We start from the raw sequence: 19,629 nt of genomic DNA on the forward strand, positions 1-19,629 counted from the left end.
AGCAATTAGTATCATTATATGGACTGGCTGTTGCTGTAATGAATGCTTTTACTGTGTCTAATCTAGGCACAGTCTGCATTGTGTTAATTGTATCCACCCTATTCCAATCTGTTCACCTGCAACCCCATTACACTGATAGGCACGGTTACACCCCGATTACTGTACACTGTCACATAAAATTAGGTCACAGTCCTTAGCTTTAATTGCAAGGGAGGCTTTTTAAAAATGCAAAAATACAATTAGCTTCATGAGTCTACCATCAACTGCTCCCACTCTTCAGAAGCAGATGGATCCCATCTTTCTATGAATATTGATAAAACAAAACCCAGTCTGCATTTTCAATCTATTGTGCATATATCTGAAATAAAATGATACATCCCTGCGCTATGGGCTTGACTGTAGCTTTACACACCTGCAATGCATTGCATCCACTCACCAGTTCTCCTGCATCCATTCTATGGCTCCCCTTTCATCGAACTGTTTCTCAAACTCATACTCCTGTAGAGAAATCACTGACATGTTCATTCTCTCTGCTCTTTGGTTTTCCTCCCCAGGGCATGCAACTGTACAAAAAAAATTAAAAATATATCTTTTAAAGGAATAAAGCAGGAGGCGGGAGAGTGTGAATGTGTTGCAAAGCACCGCGGTGACTTTGAGCGGTGCAGAGTAAAGGACAGAGGCGCTGCGCAGCGTCGCGTCTCCGTCTCCAAGCGCCCAGCCCCCGGTCACCGCGAGCGCTGCACGGAACGGAGCCCGGATCGCTCGTACCATTCTCCAGTGAGGGGGGGTGGGGAGGGAGAGGGAGCTCCAAACAAAAATCCCTTCCCGCATTGTATTCGCTTCGTGCAAATGTCTCAACATATTGAATTGTTTTTCTTTTTAGGAAAGAAAATAATCCGTGGACAGGCAGCTTTCCCCCCCCCCCTGTGCAATTTTAAGTGAGATGGGATCAACACCCCACCCTCCCCCTCCCGTGTTTGAGACGGCGAGGCAGGGCTGATTGACATGTCTGGAATTGCGCACGCGCACAAAGCCCAAACTGCTCTCCTGTCACCCAGAGCTGTTTGGGGCTTGGCTCTTGCTGCTTGTGGTCGGAGCTAGCATCAGGACAACGCGGTACACGCCAGGTCTTGCTGCTGCTCCCACTGGCTTCATGGCATCAACACCCTCCTCTTTTAAACAAAAAACACTCCCTCATTGCGGATTACGTTGTCTGCTTCTGATTTTTTTTCAATCAAATTTTGCAAAAGTAGTTACCTGTTGCAAGGACGGAATGCAAATAATCTTATTTCGTTTCTCACTGATAATACTGCTAAAGTGCATACTGTTTATTTTTTATAACCTATGGTGAGATTTGAAGATAAATTGATCATGACTCTATGTTAATGAATGGGACCCCGCTAGTTTAGCCACAATGAGACGCACAGAAGCGTTTTTTTTAATCTTCCGCAAAATTAGGGTGTTTCGCCAAACATGAGATTTGACAAACCCGACACAACTTCGTGCTTTAATGTGCAGGCTTATGTTTTAACCGTCTGTCAACGTTTTTAAAATGAGAAAATTCAACAACTGGGTTCTATGATTCCATTTTTGCTGCAGGTACAATCAATCGATTGCATTTAAAAAAAAATCATAATTGATCTTTTAATCAGGGCGTAGGCAGCAAATTAAACACGGTGCACACTCTTTCCAAACAGTGTTATTCCATTCTCCACACACCCGGTGTACTGTACATTCCTCGGAGACATACCCGTCCCGGAAATGTATTTGAATTTTATATTAAAAAGTCATCACTAGAACACATTTTACTTAAATTGATTGTGTAATGAGGAATCTCACACAAATTGACATGGATTTAATAAAAAATCACTACCTTGAATTAGACATTCAGAGCTATAATGGCAGAGAAAATGTTTGACAAGTGTCTGAAAATGGGAACCGCAAACTCATTGTGTTAATATAGGGCAAGATATAATACATTATAGACAAACAATTAACATGAAATCATCGACTATGTTTATTGTACAGTTAAAAACAATAAAGCACAAAGAAACTAAAATCTCTAAATACTTGAATCATGTACTAAAATGACTAATAATCTCCCTTTCCCTCATATCCCCTCCCCACACGCTGTTACTCCTCTCTCCCCTTTCTATCTGTTATTACTGCTCTTTCCTCTCACTCCCTCATAGAAGTAAGGCTGCCTGTTTAATTTTTGTGACCGATCTGCTTTTATATTTCCTGGGAACCAGATTTAAAGAAAGTGGATCTTTCCAGTCACTGGCCTTAGCAAGTTCAAGAAATTATGTTCAGATTGTTACTGGCTGTGTGGACCTGTGTTTCAGGAAGCAGTGGTGCCAGCATGGCAATTAACTTGTGAAATCAGCTGTCCTTATTCAGCATTTCTCACATAGCGATGGAACATGTGAATGTGCAGTTATAAATAACCACAAAGAACTGCACGCATCTGGGAGATGTTAGTTATTTATCCCTGCTCTGAATGCTTAGTACATATTATAGACTGAAAATATAGTCAGGTTTTACTGGGCCAAACTAGAATTAAGTAAAAAACCGTAAAACTCACAATCATTCAACAATGCCCAACTTCCACACATTGTGGGTAGGGGGATGCAGGGAGGTAGGATGTATCTAATCATGATGCTCCAACCATCATAAGTGTGGGCCAGGCTTCATGGATCACCTGGTCTTTTCCTGCCTGTTATTTTCATATGTTCGTATAATGTTTGTTGCTGTATTCTTATTAATCAATTAGGTTATTTATCCACAGAGTCAACACTGTGACAAAACATATGATTTGAGATGTTCCAGGTATATAGCATGCCACTTTTACTGGATTAATATGTATGTGGTTAATCTATCCTTTGTTAGTGGCTGTCTGATAGACCCACATAGGTCACCGTAAGCAAATTTAAACTTGCCAAGGATTATTCTATGTCAGATACTGCACAAGTTTTCAAACTCGTGGTTCATGAAAGGCAATAATCATCGGCGATTTTAATCTTCATATTGATTGGACAAATCAAATTGGCCAAGGTAGCCTTGAGGAAGAGTTCATAGTTCATTTTCCAACATTCCATTGACTCTGGATCAGTTCCTATCGAGTGGAGGGTAGCCAATGTAACCCCACTTTTTAAAAAAGGAGGGAGAGAGAAAACAGGGAATTATAGACCGGTCAGCCTGACCTCAGTAGTGGGTAAAATGATGGAATCAATTATTAAGGATGTCATAGCAGCGCATTTGGAAAGAGCTGACATGATAGGTCCAAGTCAGCATGGATTTGTGAAAGGGAAATCATGCTTGACAAATCTTCTGGAATTTTTTGAGGATGTTTCCAGTAGAGTGGACAAGGGAGAACCAGTCGGTGTGGTATATTTGGACTTTCAGAAGGCTTTCGACAAGGTCCCAAACAAGAGATTAATGTGCAAAGTTAAAGCACATGGGATTGGGGGTAGTGTGCTGACATGGATTGAGAACTGGTTGTCAGACAGGAAGCAAAGAGTAGGAGTAAATGGGTACTTTTCAGAATGGCAGGCAGTGACTAGTGGGGTACCGCAAAGTTCTGTGCTGGGGCCTCAGCTGTTTACACTGCACATTAATGATTTAGACGAGGGAATTAAATGTAGTATCTCCAAATTTGAGGATGATACTAAGTTGGGTGGCAGTGTGAGCTGCGAGGAGGATACTATGAGGCTGCAGAGTGACTTGGATAGGTTAGGTGAGTGGGCAAATGCATGGCAGATGAAGTATAATGTGGATAAATGTGAGGTTATCCACTTTGGTGGTAAAAACAGAGAGACAGACTATTATCTGAATGGTGACAGATTAGGAAAAGGAGAGGTGCAACGAGACCTGGGTGTCATGGTACATCAGTCATTGAAGGTTGGCATGCAGGTACAGCAGGCGGTTAAGAAAGCAAATGGCATGTTGGCCTTCATAGCGAGGGGATTTGAGTACGGGGCAGGGAGGTGTTGCTACAGTTGTACAGGGCCTTGGTGAGGCCACACCTGGAGTATTGTGTACAGTTTTGGTCTCCTAACTTGAGGAAAGACATTCTTGCTATTGAGGGAGTGCAGCGAAGGTTCACCAGACTGATTCCCGGGATGGTGGGACTGACCTATCAAGAAAGACTGGATCAACTGGGCTTGTATTCACTGGAGTTCAGAAGAATGAGAGGGGACCTCATAGAAACGTTTAAAATTCTGACGGGTTTAGACAGGTTAGATGCAGGAAGAATGTTCCCAATGTTGGGGAAGTCCAGAACCAGGGGTCACAGTCTAAGGATAAGGGGTAAGCCATTTAGGACCGAGATGAGGAAAATCTTCTTCACCCAGAGAGTGGTGAATCTGTGGAATTCTCTACCACAGAAAGTTGTTGAGGCCAATTCACTAAATATATTCAAAAGGGAGTTAGATGAAGTCCTTACTACTAGGGGGATCAAGGGGTATGGCGAGAAAGCAGGAAGGGGGTACTGAAGTTGCATGTTCAGCCATGAACTCATTGAATGGCAGTGCAGGCTAGAAGGGCCGAATGGCCTACTCCTGCACCTATTTTTCTATGTTTCTATGTATCCAGGATGGTTTCCTTCTGAAACCAACCAAGGAGCAGGTTATCTTAGATCTGGTACTGTGTAATGAGACAGGATTAATAACTGATCTCATAGTAAAGGATCCTCTAGGAAAGAGTAATCATAGCATGGTTGAATTTCAAATTCAGTTGGAAGGTGAGAAAGTTGTATCTCAGACCAGTGTCCTGATCTTAAATAAAGGTGATTACAAAGGTATGAAGGCAGAGTTGGCTAAAGTGGACTGGGAAAATAGATTAAAGTGTAAGACCGTTGATGAGCAGTGGCAGACATTCAAGGAGATGTTTCATAACTCTCAACAAAAATATGTTCCAGTGAGAAGAAAAGACTTTAAGAGAAGGGAGAACCATTCGTGGCTAACTAAGAAAATAAAGGATGGTATCAAATTGAAAACAATGGCATATAAGATTAGTGGAAGGCTAGAAATTTTTAAAAACCAGCAAAGGAAGACTAAAAAAAAAATAGAGAGATGATGGATTATGAGAGTAAACTAGCAAGAAATATAAAAACAGATAGTAAGAGCTTCTACAGGTATATAAAAAGCAAGAGAGTAGCTAAAGTAAATGATGGTCCCTTAAAGGATGAGATTGGGGAATTAATAATAGGGAACAATGAAATGGACAACACTTTATATCGGTCTTCATAGAAACATAGAAAATAGGTGCAGGAGCAGGCCATTCAGCCCTTCTAGCCTGCACCGCCATTCAATGAGTTCATGGCTGAACATGAAACTTCAGTACCCCCTTCCTGCTTTCTCGCCATACCCCTTGATCCCCCGAGTAGTAAGGACTTCATTTAACTCCCTTTTGAATATATTTAGTGAATTGGCCTCAACTACTTTCTGTGGTAGAGAATTCCACAGGTTCACCACTCTCTGGGTGAAGAAGTTTCTCCTCATCTCGGTCCTAAATGGCTTACCCCTTATCCTTAGACTGTGACCCCTGGTTCTGGACTTCCCCAACATTGGGAACATTCTTCCTGCATCTAACCTGTCTAAACCCGTCAGAATTTTAAACATTTCTATGAGGTCCCCTCTCATTCTTCTGAACTCCAGTGAATACAAGCCCAGTTGATCCAGTCTTTCTTGATAGGTCAGTCCCACCATCCCAGGAATCAGTCTGGTGAACGTTCGCTGCACTCCCTCAATAGCAAGAATGTCCTTCCTCAAGTTAGGAGACCAAAACTGTACACAATACTCCAGGTGTGGCCTCACCAAGGCCCTGTACAACTGTAGCAACACCTCCCTGCCCCTGTACTCAAATCCCCTCGCTATGAAGGCCAACATGCCATTTGCTTTCTTAACCGCCTGCTGTACCTGCATGCCAACCTTCAATGACTGATGTACCATGACACCCAGGTCTCGTTGCACCTTCCCTTTTCCTAATCTGTCACCATTCAGATAATAGTCTGTCTCTCTGTTTTTACCACCAAAGTGGATAACCTCACATTTATCCACATTATACTTCATCTGCCATTCATTTGCCCACTCACCTAACCTATCCAAGTCACTCTGCAGCCTCATAGCATCTTCCTCGCAGCTCACACTGCCACCCAACTTAGTGTCATCCGCAAATTTGGAGATACTACATTTAATCCCCTCATCTAAATCATTAATGTACAATGTAAACAGCTTGGGTCCCAGCACAGAACCTTGCGGTACCCCACTAGTCACTGCCTGCCATTCTGAAAAGTACCCATTTACTCCTACTCTTTGCTTCCTGTCTGACAACCAGTTCTCAATCCACGTCAGCACACTACCCCCAATCCCATGTGCTTTAACTTTGCACATTAATCTCTTGTGTGGGACCTTGTCGAAAGCCTTCTGAAAGTCCAAATATACCACATCAACTGGTTCTCCTTTGTCCACTTTACTGGAAACATCCTCAAAAAATTCCAGAAGATTTGTCAAGCATGATTTCCCTTTCACAAATCCATGCTGACTTGGACCTATCATGTCACCATTTTCCAAATGCGCTGCTATGACATCCTTAATAATTGATTCCATCATTTTACCCACTACTGAGGTCAGGCTGACCGGTCTATAATTCCCTGTTTTCTCTCTCCCTCCTTTTTTAAAAAGTGGGGTTACATTGGCTACCCTCCACTCCATAGGAACTGATCCAGAGTCAATGGAATGTTGGAAAATGACTGTCAATGCATCCGCTATTTCCAAGGCCATCTCCTTAAGTACTCTGGGATGCAGTCCATCAGGCCCTGGGGATTTATCGGCCTTCAATCCCATCAATTTCCCCAACACAATTTCCCGACTAATAAAGATTTCCCTCAGTTCCTCCTCCTTACTAGACCCTCTGACCCCTTTTATATCTGGAAGGTTGTTTGTGTCCTCCTTAGTGAATACCGAACCAAAGTACTTGTTCAATTGGTCTGCCATTTCTTTGTTCCCCGTTATGACTTCCCCTGATTCTGACTGCAGGGGACCTACGTTTGTCTTTACTAACCTTTTTCTCTTTACATACCTATAGAAACTTTTGCAATCCGCCTTAATGTTCCCTGCAAGCTTCTTCTCGTACTCCATTTTCCCTGCCCTAATCAAACCCTTTGTCCTCCTCTGCTGAGTTCTAAATTTCTCCCAGTCCCCGGGTTCGCTGCTATTTCTGGCCAATTTGTATGCCACTTCCTTGGCTTTAATACTATCCCTGATTTCCCTAGATAGCCACGGTTGAGCCACCTTCCCTTTTTTATTTTTACGCCAGACAGGAATGTACAATTGTTGTAATTCATCCATGCGGTCTCTAAATGTCTGCCATTGCCCATCCACAGTCAACCTCTTAAGTATCATTTGCCAATCTATCTTAGCTAATTCACGCCTCATACCTTCAAAGTTACCCTTCTTTAAGTTCTGGACCATGGTCTCTGAATTAACTGTTTCATTCTCCATCCTAATGCAGAATTCCACCATATTATGGTCACTCTTCCCCAAGGGGCCTCGCACAATGAGATTGCTAATTAATCCTCTCTCATTACACAACACCCAGTCTAAGATGGCCTCCCCCCTAGTTGGTTCCTCGACATATTGGTCTAGAAAACCATCCCTTATGCACTCCAGGAAATCCTCCTCCACCGTATTGCTTCCAGTTTGGCTAGCCCAATCTATGTGCATATTAAAGTCACCCATTATAACTGCTGCACCTTTATTGCATGCACCCCTAATTTCCTGTTTGATGCCCTCCCCAACATCACTACTTCTGTTTGGAGGTCTGTACACAACTCCCACTAACGTTTTTTGCCCTTTGGTGTTCTGCAGCTCTACCCATATAGATTCCACATTATCCAAGCTAATGTCTTTCCTAACTATTGCATTAATCTCCTCTTTAACCAGCAATGCTACTCCACCTCCTTTTCCTTTTATTCTATCCTTCCTGAATGTTGAATACCCCTGGATGTTGAGTTCCCAGCCCTGATCATCCTGGAGCCACATCTCCGTAATCCCAATCACATCATATTTGTTAACATCTATTTGCACAGTTAATTCATCCACCTTATTGCGGATACTCCTTGCATTAAGACACAAAGCCTTCAGGCTTGTTTTTTTAACACCCTTTGTCCTTTTAGAATTTTGCTGTACAGTAGCCCTTTTTGTTCTTTGCCTTGGTTTTCTCTGCCCTCCACTTTTCCTCATCTCCTTTCTGTCTTTTGCTTTTGCCTCCTTTTTGTCTCCCTCTGTCTCCCTGCATTGGTTCCCATCCCCCTGCCATATTAGTTTAACTCCTCCCCAACAGCACTAGCAAACACTCCCCCTAGGACATTGGTTCCGGTCCTGCCCAGGTGCAGACCGTCCGGTTTGTACTGGTCCCACCGGTTCCAATGCCCCAGGAATTTGAATCCCTCCCTGCTGCACCACTGCTCAAGCCACGTATTCATCTGCGCTATCCTGCGATTCCTACTCTGACTAGCACGTGGCACTGGTAGCAATCCCGAAATTACTACTTTTGAGGTCCTACTTTTTAATTTAGCTGCTAGTTCCTTAAATTCGTTTCGTAGGACCTCATCCCTTTTTTTACCTATGTCGTTGGTACCAATGTGCACCACGACAACTGGCTGTTCTCCCTCCCATTTCAGAATGTCCTGCACCTGCTCCGAGACATCCTTGACCCTTGCACCAGGGAGGCAACATACCATCCTGGAGTCTCGGTTGCGGCCACAGAAACGCCTATCTATTCCCCTCACCATTGAATCCCCTATCACTATCGCGCTCCCACTCTTTTTCCTGCCCTCCTGTGCAGCAGAGCCAGCCACGGTGCCATGAACTTGGCTGCTGCTGCCCTCCTCTGATGAGTCATCCCCCCCAACAGTACTCAAAGCGGTGTATCTGTTTTGCAGGGGGATGACCACAGGGGACCCCTGCACTACCTTCCTTGCACTACTCTTTCTGTTGGTCTTCCATTCGCTATCTGGCTGAGGACCCTTCTCCTGCGGTAAGACCAACTCACTCCACGTAAAACTCACGTCATTCTCAGCATCGTGGATGCTCCAGAGTGAATCCATCCTCAGCTCCACGGTAGAGGACTTTAAAAACATCCCAATAATAGATAATCAAAGGACTATAGGGAGGGGGGAACTTAAAACAATCACTATCACTAAAGAAAAAGTACTCGGTAAAATAATGGGACTAAAGATGGGCAAGTCCCCTGGACCTGATGGCTTGCACCTAGGGTATTAAAATAAGTGGCTACAGAGATAGTGGATGCATTGATTGCAATCTGCCAATATTCCCTGGATTTTGGAGATGGCCCAGCAGATTGGAAAACTGAAAATGTAATGCCCCTATTTAAAAAAGGAGGGGAACAGAAAGCAGAAAACTATAGACCAGTTAGCCAAAAGTCTGTCATTGGGAAAATGCTGGAGTCCATTCTTAAGGAAGCAGTAGCAGGACATTTGGAAAAGCATAATAAAGTCAAGCCGTCAGCATGGTTTTATGAAAGGGAAATCACGTTTGACAAATTTCCTGGAATTCTTTGAGGATGTAACGAGCAGGGTGGATAAGGGGGAACCAGTGAATGTGTTGTATTTGGATTTCCAGAAGGCATTCGATAAGGTACCACATAAAAGATTACTGCACAAGATAAAAGGTCATGGGGTTGGGGGTAATATATTAGCATGGATAGAGGATTGGCTAATTAATTAGTCGGAATAAATGGGTCATTTTCTGGTTGGCAAACAGTAAACAGTAACCACAGGGATCGGTGGTAGCCTCAACTATTTATAATATATATTAATGACTTGGATGAAGGGACCAAGTGCAATGTAGCCACATTTGCTGATGATACAAAAATGGATGGGAAAGCAAGTTGTGAGGAGAACACAAAGAATCTGCAAAGGGATATAGACAGGCTAAGTGGGCGGGCAAAAATTTGACAGATGGAGTATAATGTAAGAAAGTGTGAGATTATCCACTTTGGCAGGAAAAATGAACAAGCAAATTATTATTTAAATGAATAGAGATTACAAAATGCTGCAGTACAGAGTGACCTGGAGGTCCTTGTGCATGAAACACAAAAAGTTAGTATGTAGGTACAGCAAGTAATCAGGAAGGCAAATGGAATGTTGGCCTTTATTGCAAGAGAGATGCAGTATAAAAGCAGGGAAGTCCTGCTACAACTGTACAGGGTATTGGTGAGACCACACCTAGAGGATTGCATACAGTTTTGGTCTCCTTATTTAAGGAGGAATATACTTGCATTGGAGGAGTTCAGAGAAGGTTCACTCGGTTAATTTCTGAGATGAAGGGGTTGACTTATGAAGAAAAGTTGAGCAGGTTGGGCCGATACTCAGTGGAGTTTAGAAGAATGGGAAAGGATCTTATTGAAACATATAAGATACTGAGGGGACTCAACAAGGTAGATGCAGAGAGGATGTTTCCATTCGTGGGGGAATCTAGAACTAGGGGGCATAGTTTAAGAATAAGAGGTCGCCCATTTAGAACAGAGATGAGGAGGAATTTCTTCTCTCAGAGGGTCGTAAATCTGTGGAAATCTCTGTCCCAGAGAGCTGTGGAGGCTGGGTCATTGAATATATTTAAGGTGGAGAGAGACAAATTTTTGAACAATAAGGGAGTGAAGGGTTATGGGGAGAGGGCAGGGAAGTGGAGCTGAGCCCAAGATCAGATCAGCCATGATCTTATTAAATGGCGGAGCAGGCTCGAGGGGCCAAATGGCCTACTCCTGCTCCCATTTCTCATGTTCTTACACACGGGTGGTCTACGAGGTTATCAGATTTCTGTCAGTCTGGACCTCAGCATAAGGTGAGCACTGCACCTTGATCATTTTTATATATATTGAGTAGCACAGTATTTCTGTTGGTGTACTCTAATAAAGTTTTGTGCAATGATAGCAGTGTCTTCCTTTTACTAGTTGACACTATTCTTCAGAATTACAGACAGGGAGTTCCCCAGTGTGTCAATATTTGCAAAGATCACCTAAATGGCTATATGGCATTGGAAAGGTTTGTGAAGGGGCTGGAATAATGGTTGTTAAGTTACATTCTCTCTATTAAATCCAATATCAACATGTATTTGGAACACTGTTTTTAGCCCAACAATAAGTGCAAGGAACTCATGGACTTCTTTGTCACTAAGATTGAGACCATTTGTTCAGCTGCCCCTGCTGCATCCCTCCCTCCCTCTTGCCCTCCAAGGTTCCCCCTTCCCTAGCCCTGAACTGGCATCTTTCTCCACTTCTCTCCTATCTTTCCTCACACTCTCTCCAAGCTCATCTTGTCCATGGGAACCACCTCATGTTTGCTCAACCCTCTTCCTACTAAAGTGCTGAGTGCCCAACTTCACTTCCTGGCCCCCATACCAGCTGTCATTGTATACGCTTCCTTTTCCTCACATTTTGGGGTCAAGTTTCAGTCTGACTTGCTCCTATTTTTTTGGAGCAACTATTTTAGAATGGAGTATCTTAGAAATTGCAATTCTCGGCCTTTAGTTGGCTCCAGTTCTAGTCAGTTAGAACAGTTTCATTTTAGAACAGATTTTTTTTCAAAAGGGGGCGTGTCCGGCCACTTACGCCTGTTTTGCAAGTTTAGGCATCGAAAACTTACTCCAAATTAACTTAGAATGGAGTAAGTGTAGATTTTTGTATGCTCAGAAAAACCTTGCCTACACTTAGAAAATCAGGCGTATGGAACGAAAGATGGGGTGGGGGAGCGGGGTGGGGGAAGAGGGGGGTTTACAAACATTAAACACTTCACTTTTACAAATAAAGAGCCATCATCAATAATAAATGATACATAAATCAATAAATAAACCAATAAATCAATCCAAATAAATTAAAAATTAAAAAAAAAATTAAGAATCACTCAATAAATAAAAAAATATTTCTACTCACCTACTGCAGCACCAGGGAGAAGATGGTGGGGGGAGAGACGAAAATGGGGGAGAGAAGAAGATGGGGGGGAGAGAAGAAGGTGGGGGGGAGAGAAGAAAATGGGGGAGAAGAGAAGAAGATGGGGGAGAAGAGATGGGGGAGAAGAGATGGGGAGAAGAGAAGAAGATGGGGTGGGAGAAGAGAGGAAGATGGGGGGAGAGAGAAGATGACGACGATGTCGGGCCCTGCCGAGGACTTCGGGCGGGGCCCGCAAGCAGCCGATGCCGGGCTGCTGACATCTCTTCGGGCGGGGCCCGCCCCAGCGAGATGCGGGTGGGCGGGCCCCGCCGCCGACGAAGAAGCCGGGCCCCGCTGAGGACTTCGGGCAGGGCCCGCACGCAGCCGATGCCCTGCTGCCGCCGCCGCCGACTCTTCAGGTGGGGCACGCCCCCAGTGAGAGGCTGCGCGGGCGGGCCCCACCACCGAGGTAAGATGTGCAGGCCACTCAGCCGGGGATAGGGGTGATGTCCTTTCGGCCTGGGATAGGGTCGTCGCCCCGGAGACAGGACGCCGGGAGCTACTGCGCATGCACGCAGCTGCCGGCACTGTTTTCAGCGCAGGGCTGTAGCTCCACCCCAGCAGCTCCTGCTGCGCCGCGCTGAGGTGGAAATGAGTCTACAGCTATCTGAGAATCATGAGGTAAGTATTCGGCGCAATTTTTGTTCTATAAATTAGACGGGCCTCTCCGATGTGCACCGTTCTTGCGGGCGGCCGAAACTTGACCCCATTGTCTCTCTCCCTTTCAAATTTGCAGTCATCATCCCTCCTTAAAATAACCACCTTTGCCCTTTCTATCCTTGGAAGCTAGCACCCCATCTCCAACCTCTCTTTCCTCTCCAAAATACTTAAACATTTTGTTACCTTCAAACCTCTGTTCATCGTTTCTGCAACTCCATGTTTGAACCTCTCAAATTATCACTGAAACAACCTTAACCAAATGACATTCTGTGATTGTGACCATAGTGCACTATCCCTTTTCATCTTTCACAACCTCTCTACAGAATTTGAGCACACCATCCTCCTGCAATGCCTCTCCTCCACTGTCTAGCTGAGTGGGACTGACTGGTTCAACTCTTACCTATCCAGTCACTTCAAAGAATCTCCCGTAATGGCTTCGCTTGCCACCACGACACCATTACCGCTAGAGTCCCCCATGCATCTATCCTCAGCCCCCTCGTAGTTCTCATCTGCCTCTCCACAATAACATCCAAAGACATGACATCAGGTTCCACATGTATTCTGATGACACCCAGCTCCAACTCACCATCACTTCTCTTGACCCCTTCACTGCCTGTGTTGTCAGACTATTTGTACAACATGAGCCACAGTTTCCTCCAATTAAACATTGGGAAGACCAAAGCCATTGTCTTCAGCCCCCAGCACAAAATCTGTTCCTTCGCTATCTATTCCATCCCCCTCCCTGACTATTGTTGCAGGCTGAACCAGGCTGTTCGCAACCTTGGCATCCTATTTGACCTTGAAGCTGAGCTTCCGACTCCATATCCTCTCCACCGTAAATATCTCCACCTCCGTAACATTGCCCATCTCTGCCCCTGTCTAAGTTTATCTACTGCTGAAACCCTCATCTCTGCTTTTGTTACCTCCAGACTCAACTATTCCTATGCTTTGCTGCCCGGCCTCCCATCCTCCACCCTCCATTAACTTAAGCTCATCTATAACTCTGCTGCCTCTATCCTAACCCGCACCAAGTCTCGCTCATCCATCACCCCTGTAAACCTTGATTTACATTGGTTCCCTGTCCATCAACCCCTAGATTTCATGTTCAAATCGCTCCATGGCCTGACCCTTCCCTTACTCTGTGACCTCTTCCTCCACCCCTAAAACTCTCAAAGAATACTGCATTTCCCCAAACTCTGGTCTTTTGTGCATCCCCCACCCCCTTCAACCCAACATTGGGGGCCATACTCTCAAAGTCATTTAAGCCCTAAGCTCCGTAATTTTCTCCTGAAACTTCTCCGCCTCTCTCTCCTCTTTCAAGACCCTCCTTGAATCCTACCTCTTTAACCAAGCCAAGCCACCCATCATGGTTCTGTCAGGACCACTCAGTTCCAGACCTTATTACAGCTTTGGTCCAAACATGGACAAAAGAGCTGAATTTAAGAGGTTGGGTAAGAGTGACTGCACTTGACATCAAGGCAGCACTTGACTGAGCGTAGCATCAAGGAACCCTAGCAAAATTGAAGTCAATGGGAATTAGGGAGAAAACTCTCCACTGGCTGGAGTCGCACCAAGCACAAAGAAAGATGGCTGTGCTTGTTGGAGGTCAATCATCTCAGCTCCAAGACATCGCTGCAGGAGTTCCTCAGGGCAGTGTCCTATGCGTAACCATTTCCAGCTGCTTCATCACTGGCCGTCCCTTCATCATAAGGTCAGAAGTGGGGATGTTCGCTGATGATTGCACAGTGTTCAGTTCCATTCGCAACTCCTCAGATAATGGAGCAGTCCGTGCCCAATTGCAGCAAGATCTGGACGTCATTCAGGTTTGCGGCGATAAGTGGCAAGTAACATTCGCACCACACACTATCTCCAACAAGCGAGAGTCTAACCACCGCCCCATGACATTTAACGGCATTACCATTGCCGAATCCCCACCATCAACATCCTGGGGGTCACCATTGACCAGCCACATAAATACTGTGGCCACAAGAGCAGGTCAGAGGCTGGGTATTCTGCAGCAAATTTCTCGCCTCCTGACTCCCCAAAACCATTCCAACATCTACAAGGCACAAGTCAGGAGTGTGATGGAATACTCTCCACTTGCCTGGATGAGTGCAGCTCCAACAACACTCAAGAAGCTCGACACCATCCAGTTCAAAGCAACCTGCTTGATTGGCACCCCATCCACCACCTTAAACATTCATTTCCTCCACCACCAGCGCAGCATGGCTGCAGTGTGTACCAGCTACAAGATGCATTTCAGCAACTCGGCAAGGCTTCTTCGGCAGCACCTCCCAAATCTTCGACTTCTACCACCTAGAATGACATGGGCGGCAGGCACATGGGGACATCATCATCTGCAAGTTCCCCTCCAAGTTACACACCATCCTGATTTGGAAATATATCATCGTTCGTTCATCATCGCTGGGTCAAAATCCCAGAACTCCCTCCCTAACAGCACTGTGGTGAGTACCTTCACCACACGGACTGCAGCGGTTCAAGAACGCCGCTCACCACCCAAGAGCACGACAACCCAAGCACCCCACCCACCCGTTTTAGTGTGGAAGCATGTCATTCTTGACTCCAAGGGAATGCCTAAGAAGAGAAGGGCAATTGGAGATGGGCAATAAATATTGGCCTTGCCAGCGACACCCACATCCCATGAACGAATAAAAAAAATCTCCTTTTTTGGGTGTCAATATTTGTCTGCTTACGCCCGTGAAGCACATTGGGACATTTTACTACGTTAAAGGCGCTATATAAATGCAAGTTGTTGCTTAACACAGTCAGTAGAATTGGTTTTGGTTTTCAGGATTTGTCCATTAAGTTAGATGGTCCATTGGAAATGCAGCACCTACAAATGAATGATAAAAGACTTGTATTTATATAGCACCTGATCACACCTCTCAGAAATGCTACAAAGCACTTCAAACATAATTAGTTACTTAGTACAATGATAGTTGTTATGTCTGCAAATACAGCAACCATTTTGTGCAAAACGAGAGCACTCAAACTACAATGAGGCACACAATTTATGCAGCTGTATAAATTGCATAATTTGATCTAGTAGTATTAACTGCTAGGTCAGTTCCCTTGCTCTCTCCACAATTAAAATGAAAACTGTTTTATTCCCTGTACTGTTAACTTCTTTAATGTTTGGAAATAATGCAAGATAATTTAATTCTTCTGTGTATGAATTCCCAAGTTAAATTGGTGCAAGTAAATGCTTTTAGCTGCAAGTATAACAATAACATTGCTTGAATGCTGAAATTTCATACACAAAATTTGAAATTACTGTTTCAAAAACAGATCAGTTTGCCATATCAGAACTCTCATAATTCTGAATAACCAAAGTCTCAGTTACAGTTGCCTTGGGAACACTATTTTATAATCCCCGACGAGAGAATTTTAAGATTGTTGGTAATTTTACCACCCAATGCAAATGGCACTTCTAGTCACAATGATACTTTAACAATATTAACAGTTCTCCATGTTTGCTAATGTAGGTTTGAGATGGCGGTAAGTGCCAATTAAGTAAATAGGCCAAGTACTACAGGATAGCTTGGATTCATTTATGTTTACCATCAATTACACTATCAGAGCTTGAAATATGAAATAAACCCCTTTACACCGTAGTCATATATTATGATTTATCATTAAGTAAAAAACAGGTAGTCTTTCTTCCGTTCTACATATGAATTAACTGTAATAAAGTAACGATTTACTAATGGTGTGCAATAAGAACTAGTGCTGTCCTGAACCATGTTGTAATACTCCAATGAAGGTTGGCATGCTAAACTTGGGTTTCAACTTTCTGAAAAATTAAATTCATGATAAATATTTTTAAAAGAGATCAATTTTATGTGCTTTCTAACTGACACTCCTCAGAATGTTAATGTTAGAAGTAGATGTTTTAAATAAAGGTTTAATGTATGAATTTTAATCTTGAATACTGCACACGTTTCACTGATTTTTCATCAAGGTTGCATGGACTGCTTGTAGCTGTAGAAAGTTAAACTATTTGTAAAATAACTTCTTAAACTTTAATTCTTATCTGGCAGAGGAGGGTTAAAAATATTTTTGTTATTTAATATCCAGTGAACATTATTGAACATCAGATTTTGTTTTCTAGGTTGTGATGCAGAACAATCTGATGGCACCTTGTTCTGGAGTGGTGGTTTTGCTTCAAGTTTCTTCACTGCATTTCTGGCCTACATTACAACAGTGACCACACTCCAAAAAGTACTTCATTGGCTGTAAAGCGCTTTGAGACATCCGGTGAAAGGTGCTATATAAATCCAAATCTTTCTTTTCTTTTCTCTCTTGTTCTTTTTACAAAAATGCTGTGCAAATATAATTTGTGTGTATGAAATAAGACAGGAACATAATCTTATAACTACAATAACTTTTGCAAAAATAATTCCAGCTATTACATATGGGTGTTATGAGGTTAACAGTCTATGTACACTTATATATTTTTAGTGCGCTCTCAGAATGGAAAATTCAAAATAGTACTTAGTGAAAAACAGAATTATGATGGACTCTTGTCATTCATTTCAATGAAGGATAGAACATTCAAAATTATATCAAGAGGCAATTGTGGTTAATAATAGCACATACTCTGGTGAATGTGCAATAGTATTCCAATAGATCAGTTGTGGAATCATTGAGGTCAAATTTAAAACCTGTACTCTTTTCCATTTCCAACAATGAAAAATTGCTTGGAATAAATGAAAGCCTGCTAAATGGCAGCAAATCACTGCCTGCCTTTTTATTTAGGTTACGGCTGTTATGAAAGCTCCAGGACTGCACAATTGTTATTGAAATTTAAAATAATCAAGGAACAGAACGCAATCTTAATCTATTTTATTTCTGATAACATAGAAATTTCTAACTGTTTACTTCAAATTGATCTTTACTTCTGTATTGTTCTTTCCAGCCTTTCAAAATAAATCATTGCACTGTACAGAAGGTGATTGGAACAGTCCTACATTTTTAAGCAAGTGTAGAATGGACTTTTAAAATTTATTTTATCAAGATCAAACTAATGATAACATAAAGTTCAGGTTTAATGTTAGTTTTACTTAGAATCATAGAATTTAAAATATACAGGAGGCCATTTGTCTCATCATGCCCGTGCCAATGCCACCTCTTGAACTGGTGTTATCTGCTCTAATCCAATTTCCTTGCTCTTTTTCTGTAACTTATTATATTCTTCCTTCAAGTTGTTATCCAATTCCCTTTTAAATTATTTTATTATCTCTGCCTCATTAGTCAGTTGTGGTAAAGCAATCCATGTTCAATAACCTATTTTAAAGTTGATGTTTCAATTTCTTCAAGAACCTGAGATTGAAATTAACATTACCTTACTCGAGCTAGGATCTTGCGAAGGCAATGTTGATGGTATTTCTCCAGTGTTTTGAGGTGCCTGTTGTACATAGTCCATGTTTCTGAGCCATATAGGAGGGTGGGTATCACTACTGCTCTGTAGACCATGAGCTTGGTGCCGGATTTGAGGTCCTGGTCTTCAAACACTCCCTTCCTCAGACGACCAAAGGTGGTAACACACTGAAGGCGGTGTTTGACCTCGTCGGTGATGTCTGCCTTTGTTGACAGTAGGCTCCCGAGGTATGGAAAATGATCCACGTTGTCCAAAGCCTCGTCGTGGATTTTGATAAGTGAGGGGCAGTGCTGTTTGGCGGGGGCAGGTTGGTAGAGGACATTTGTCTTATGGATGCTTAGTGTAAGGCACATGCTCTAGTATGCCTCGGTGAAGGTGTTGACGATGGCTATGAGTTCAGCATCCGAGTGTGCGCAGATGCAAGCATCGTCTGCCTATTGTAATTCGATGATGGATAGGTCGACCTTGGATCTGGCCTAGAGGCGGCGGAGGTTGAACATATTCCCGTTTGTCCTGTAATTTAGCTCCACTCCAGCGGGGAGTTTGCTGAGGGTGAGATGGAGCATTGCAGCAAGGAAGATCGAGAAGAGCGTTGGTGCGATGGCACAGCCTTGCTTGACCCCAGTCCAAACGGACCCCGGTCCAAACAAGATACTGAAAATCCAAATTAACAAGCGACTGATCCAGTGAACCAATGAATTCCACTCAGTTGTCAATACATTTTACTGCACTAGGCTGCACAGGAAGCTTCAACCCTATTTAGTTTCAGCTGGGAGGTAAAGGTGGTCAACAGTATGCATTTAATAGTACTGCTCCTTTATCAAATGATACAGAATAGTGATGTGCTTTTCCATTTCCCCAAACTCGGACCCTACTCCTGTAATGTTTTTCTCCTAACCACGCTGCTGAGAAGTGATGAGACTTGTTGTAATTGTAACAGGCAGTACTAGATTCAGAGCCTTAGCATTAAGCATCTAATTAATTTTTCTGGTCACAATATAGTGTAATGCAGTGAAAAACAAATGTTAAGAATTGATAAAACCATAGGTTAAAACAAAGCAAACACAATCATTATTTTAGTCTACTTAAATACGTGCAATACTCAATTTGGAGATGCAAATGTGTTTTCCAGAACAATTCCATGCACTTCCGAAGATTTTTTATGACATACACATAGAAAACAGAGAGTTGGGATAAATGAGTTATTTTCCGGTTGGCAAACAGTGACTAGTGGGATGCCGCAGGAATTGGTACTGGGTCCTCAACTATTTACAATCTATATTAATGACTTGGATGAAGGGACCGAGTGTAATGTAGCCAAGTTTGCTGATGATACAAAGATGGGTGGGAAAGCAAATTGTGAGGAGGACACAAAAAATCTGCAAAGGGATATAGACAGGCTAAGTGAGTGGGCAAAAAATTGGCAGATGGAGTATAATGTGGGAAAATGCGAGGTTATCCACTTTGGAAGAAATAATAGAAAAACAAATTATAATTTAAATTGCAAAGTGCTGCAGTACAGAGAGAGCTGGGGGTCGTTGTGCATGAAACACAAAAAG

The 19,629-nt window shown here is 43.1% G+C and overlaps 1 protein-coding gene across 1 annotated transcript in view; it reads right to left on the minus strand.

Moving 5' to 3' along the window:
- LOC139234870 (very long chain fatty acid elongase 6-like) overlaps positions 1–19,629 on the minus strand; it is a 179,936-nt gene that overhangs the window by 93,544 nt on the left and 66,763 nt on the right. Inside the window, exon 2 of the mRNA XM_070865667.1 lies at positions 437–563. Within this exon, the coding sequence (XP_070721768.1) occupies positions 437–525 (89 nt within the window). The 5' untranslated portion in view covers positions 526–563. The remainder of the gene's footprint in view (positions 1–436; positions 564–19,629) is intronic.

Source organism: Pristiophorus japonicus, chromosome 22, assembly GCF_044704955.1.
Source record: "Pristiophorus japonicus isolate sPriJap1 chromosome 22, sPriJap1.hap1, whole genome shotgun sequence".
NCBI lineage: Eukaryota > Metazoa > Chordata > Chondrichthyes > Pristiophoridae > Pristiophorus > Pristiophorus japonicus.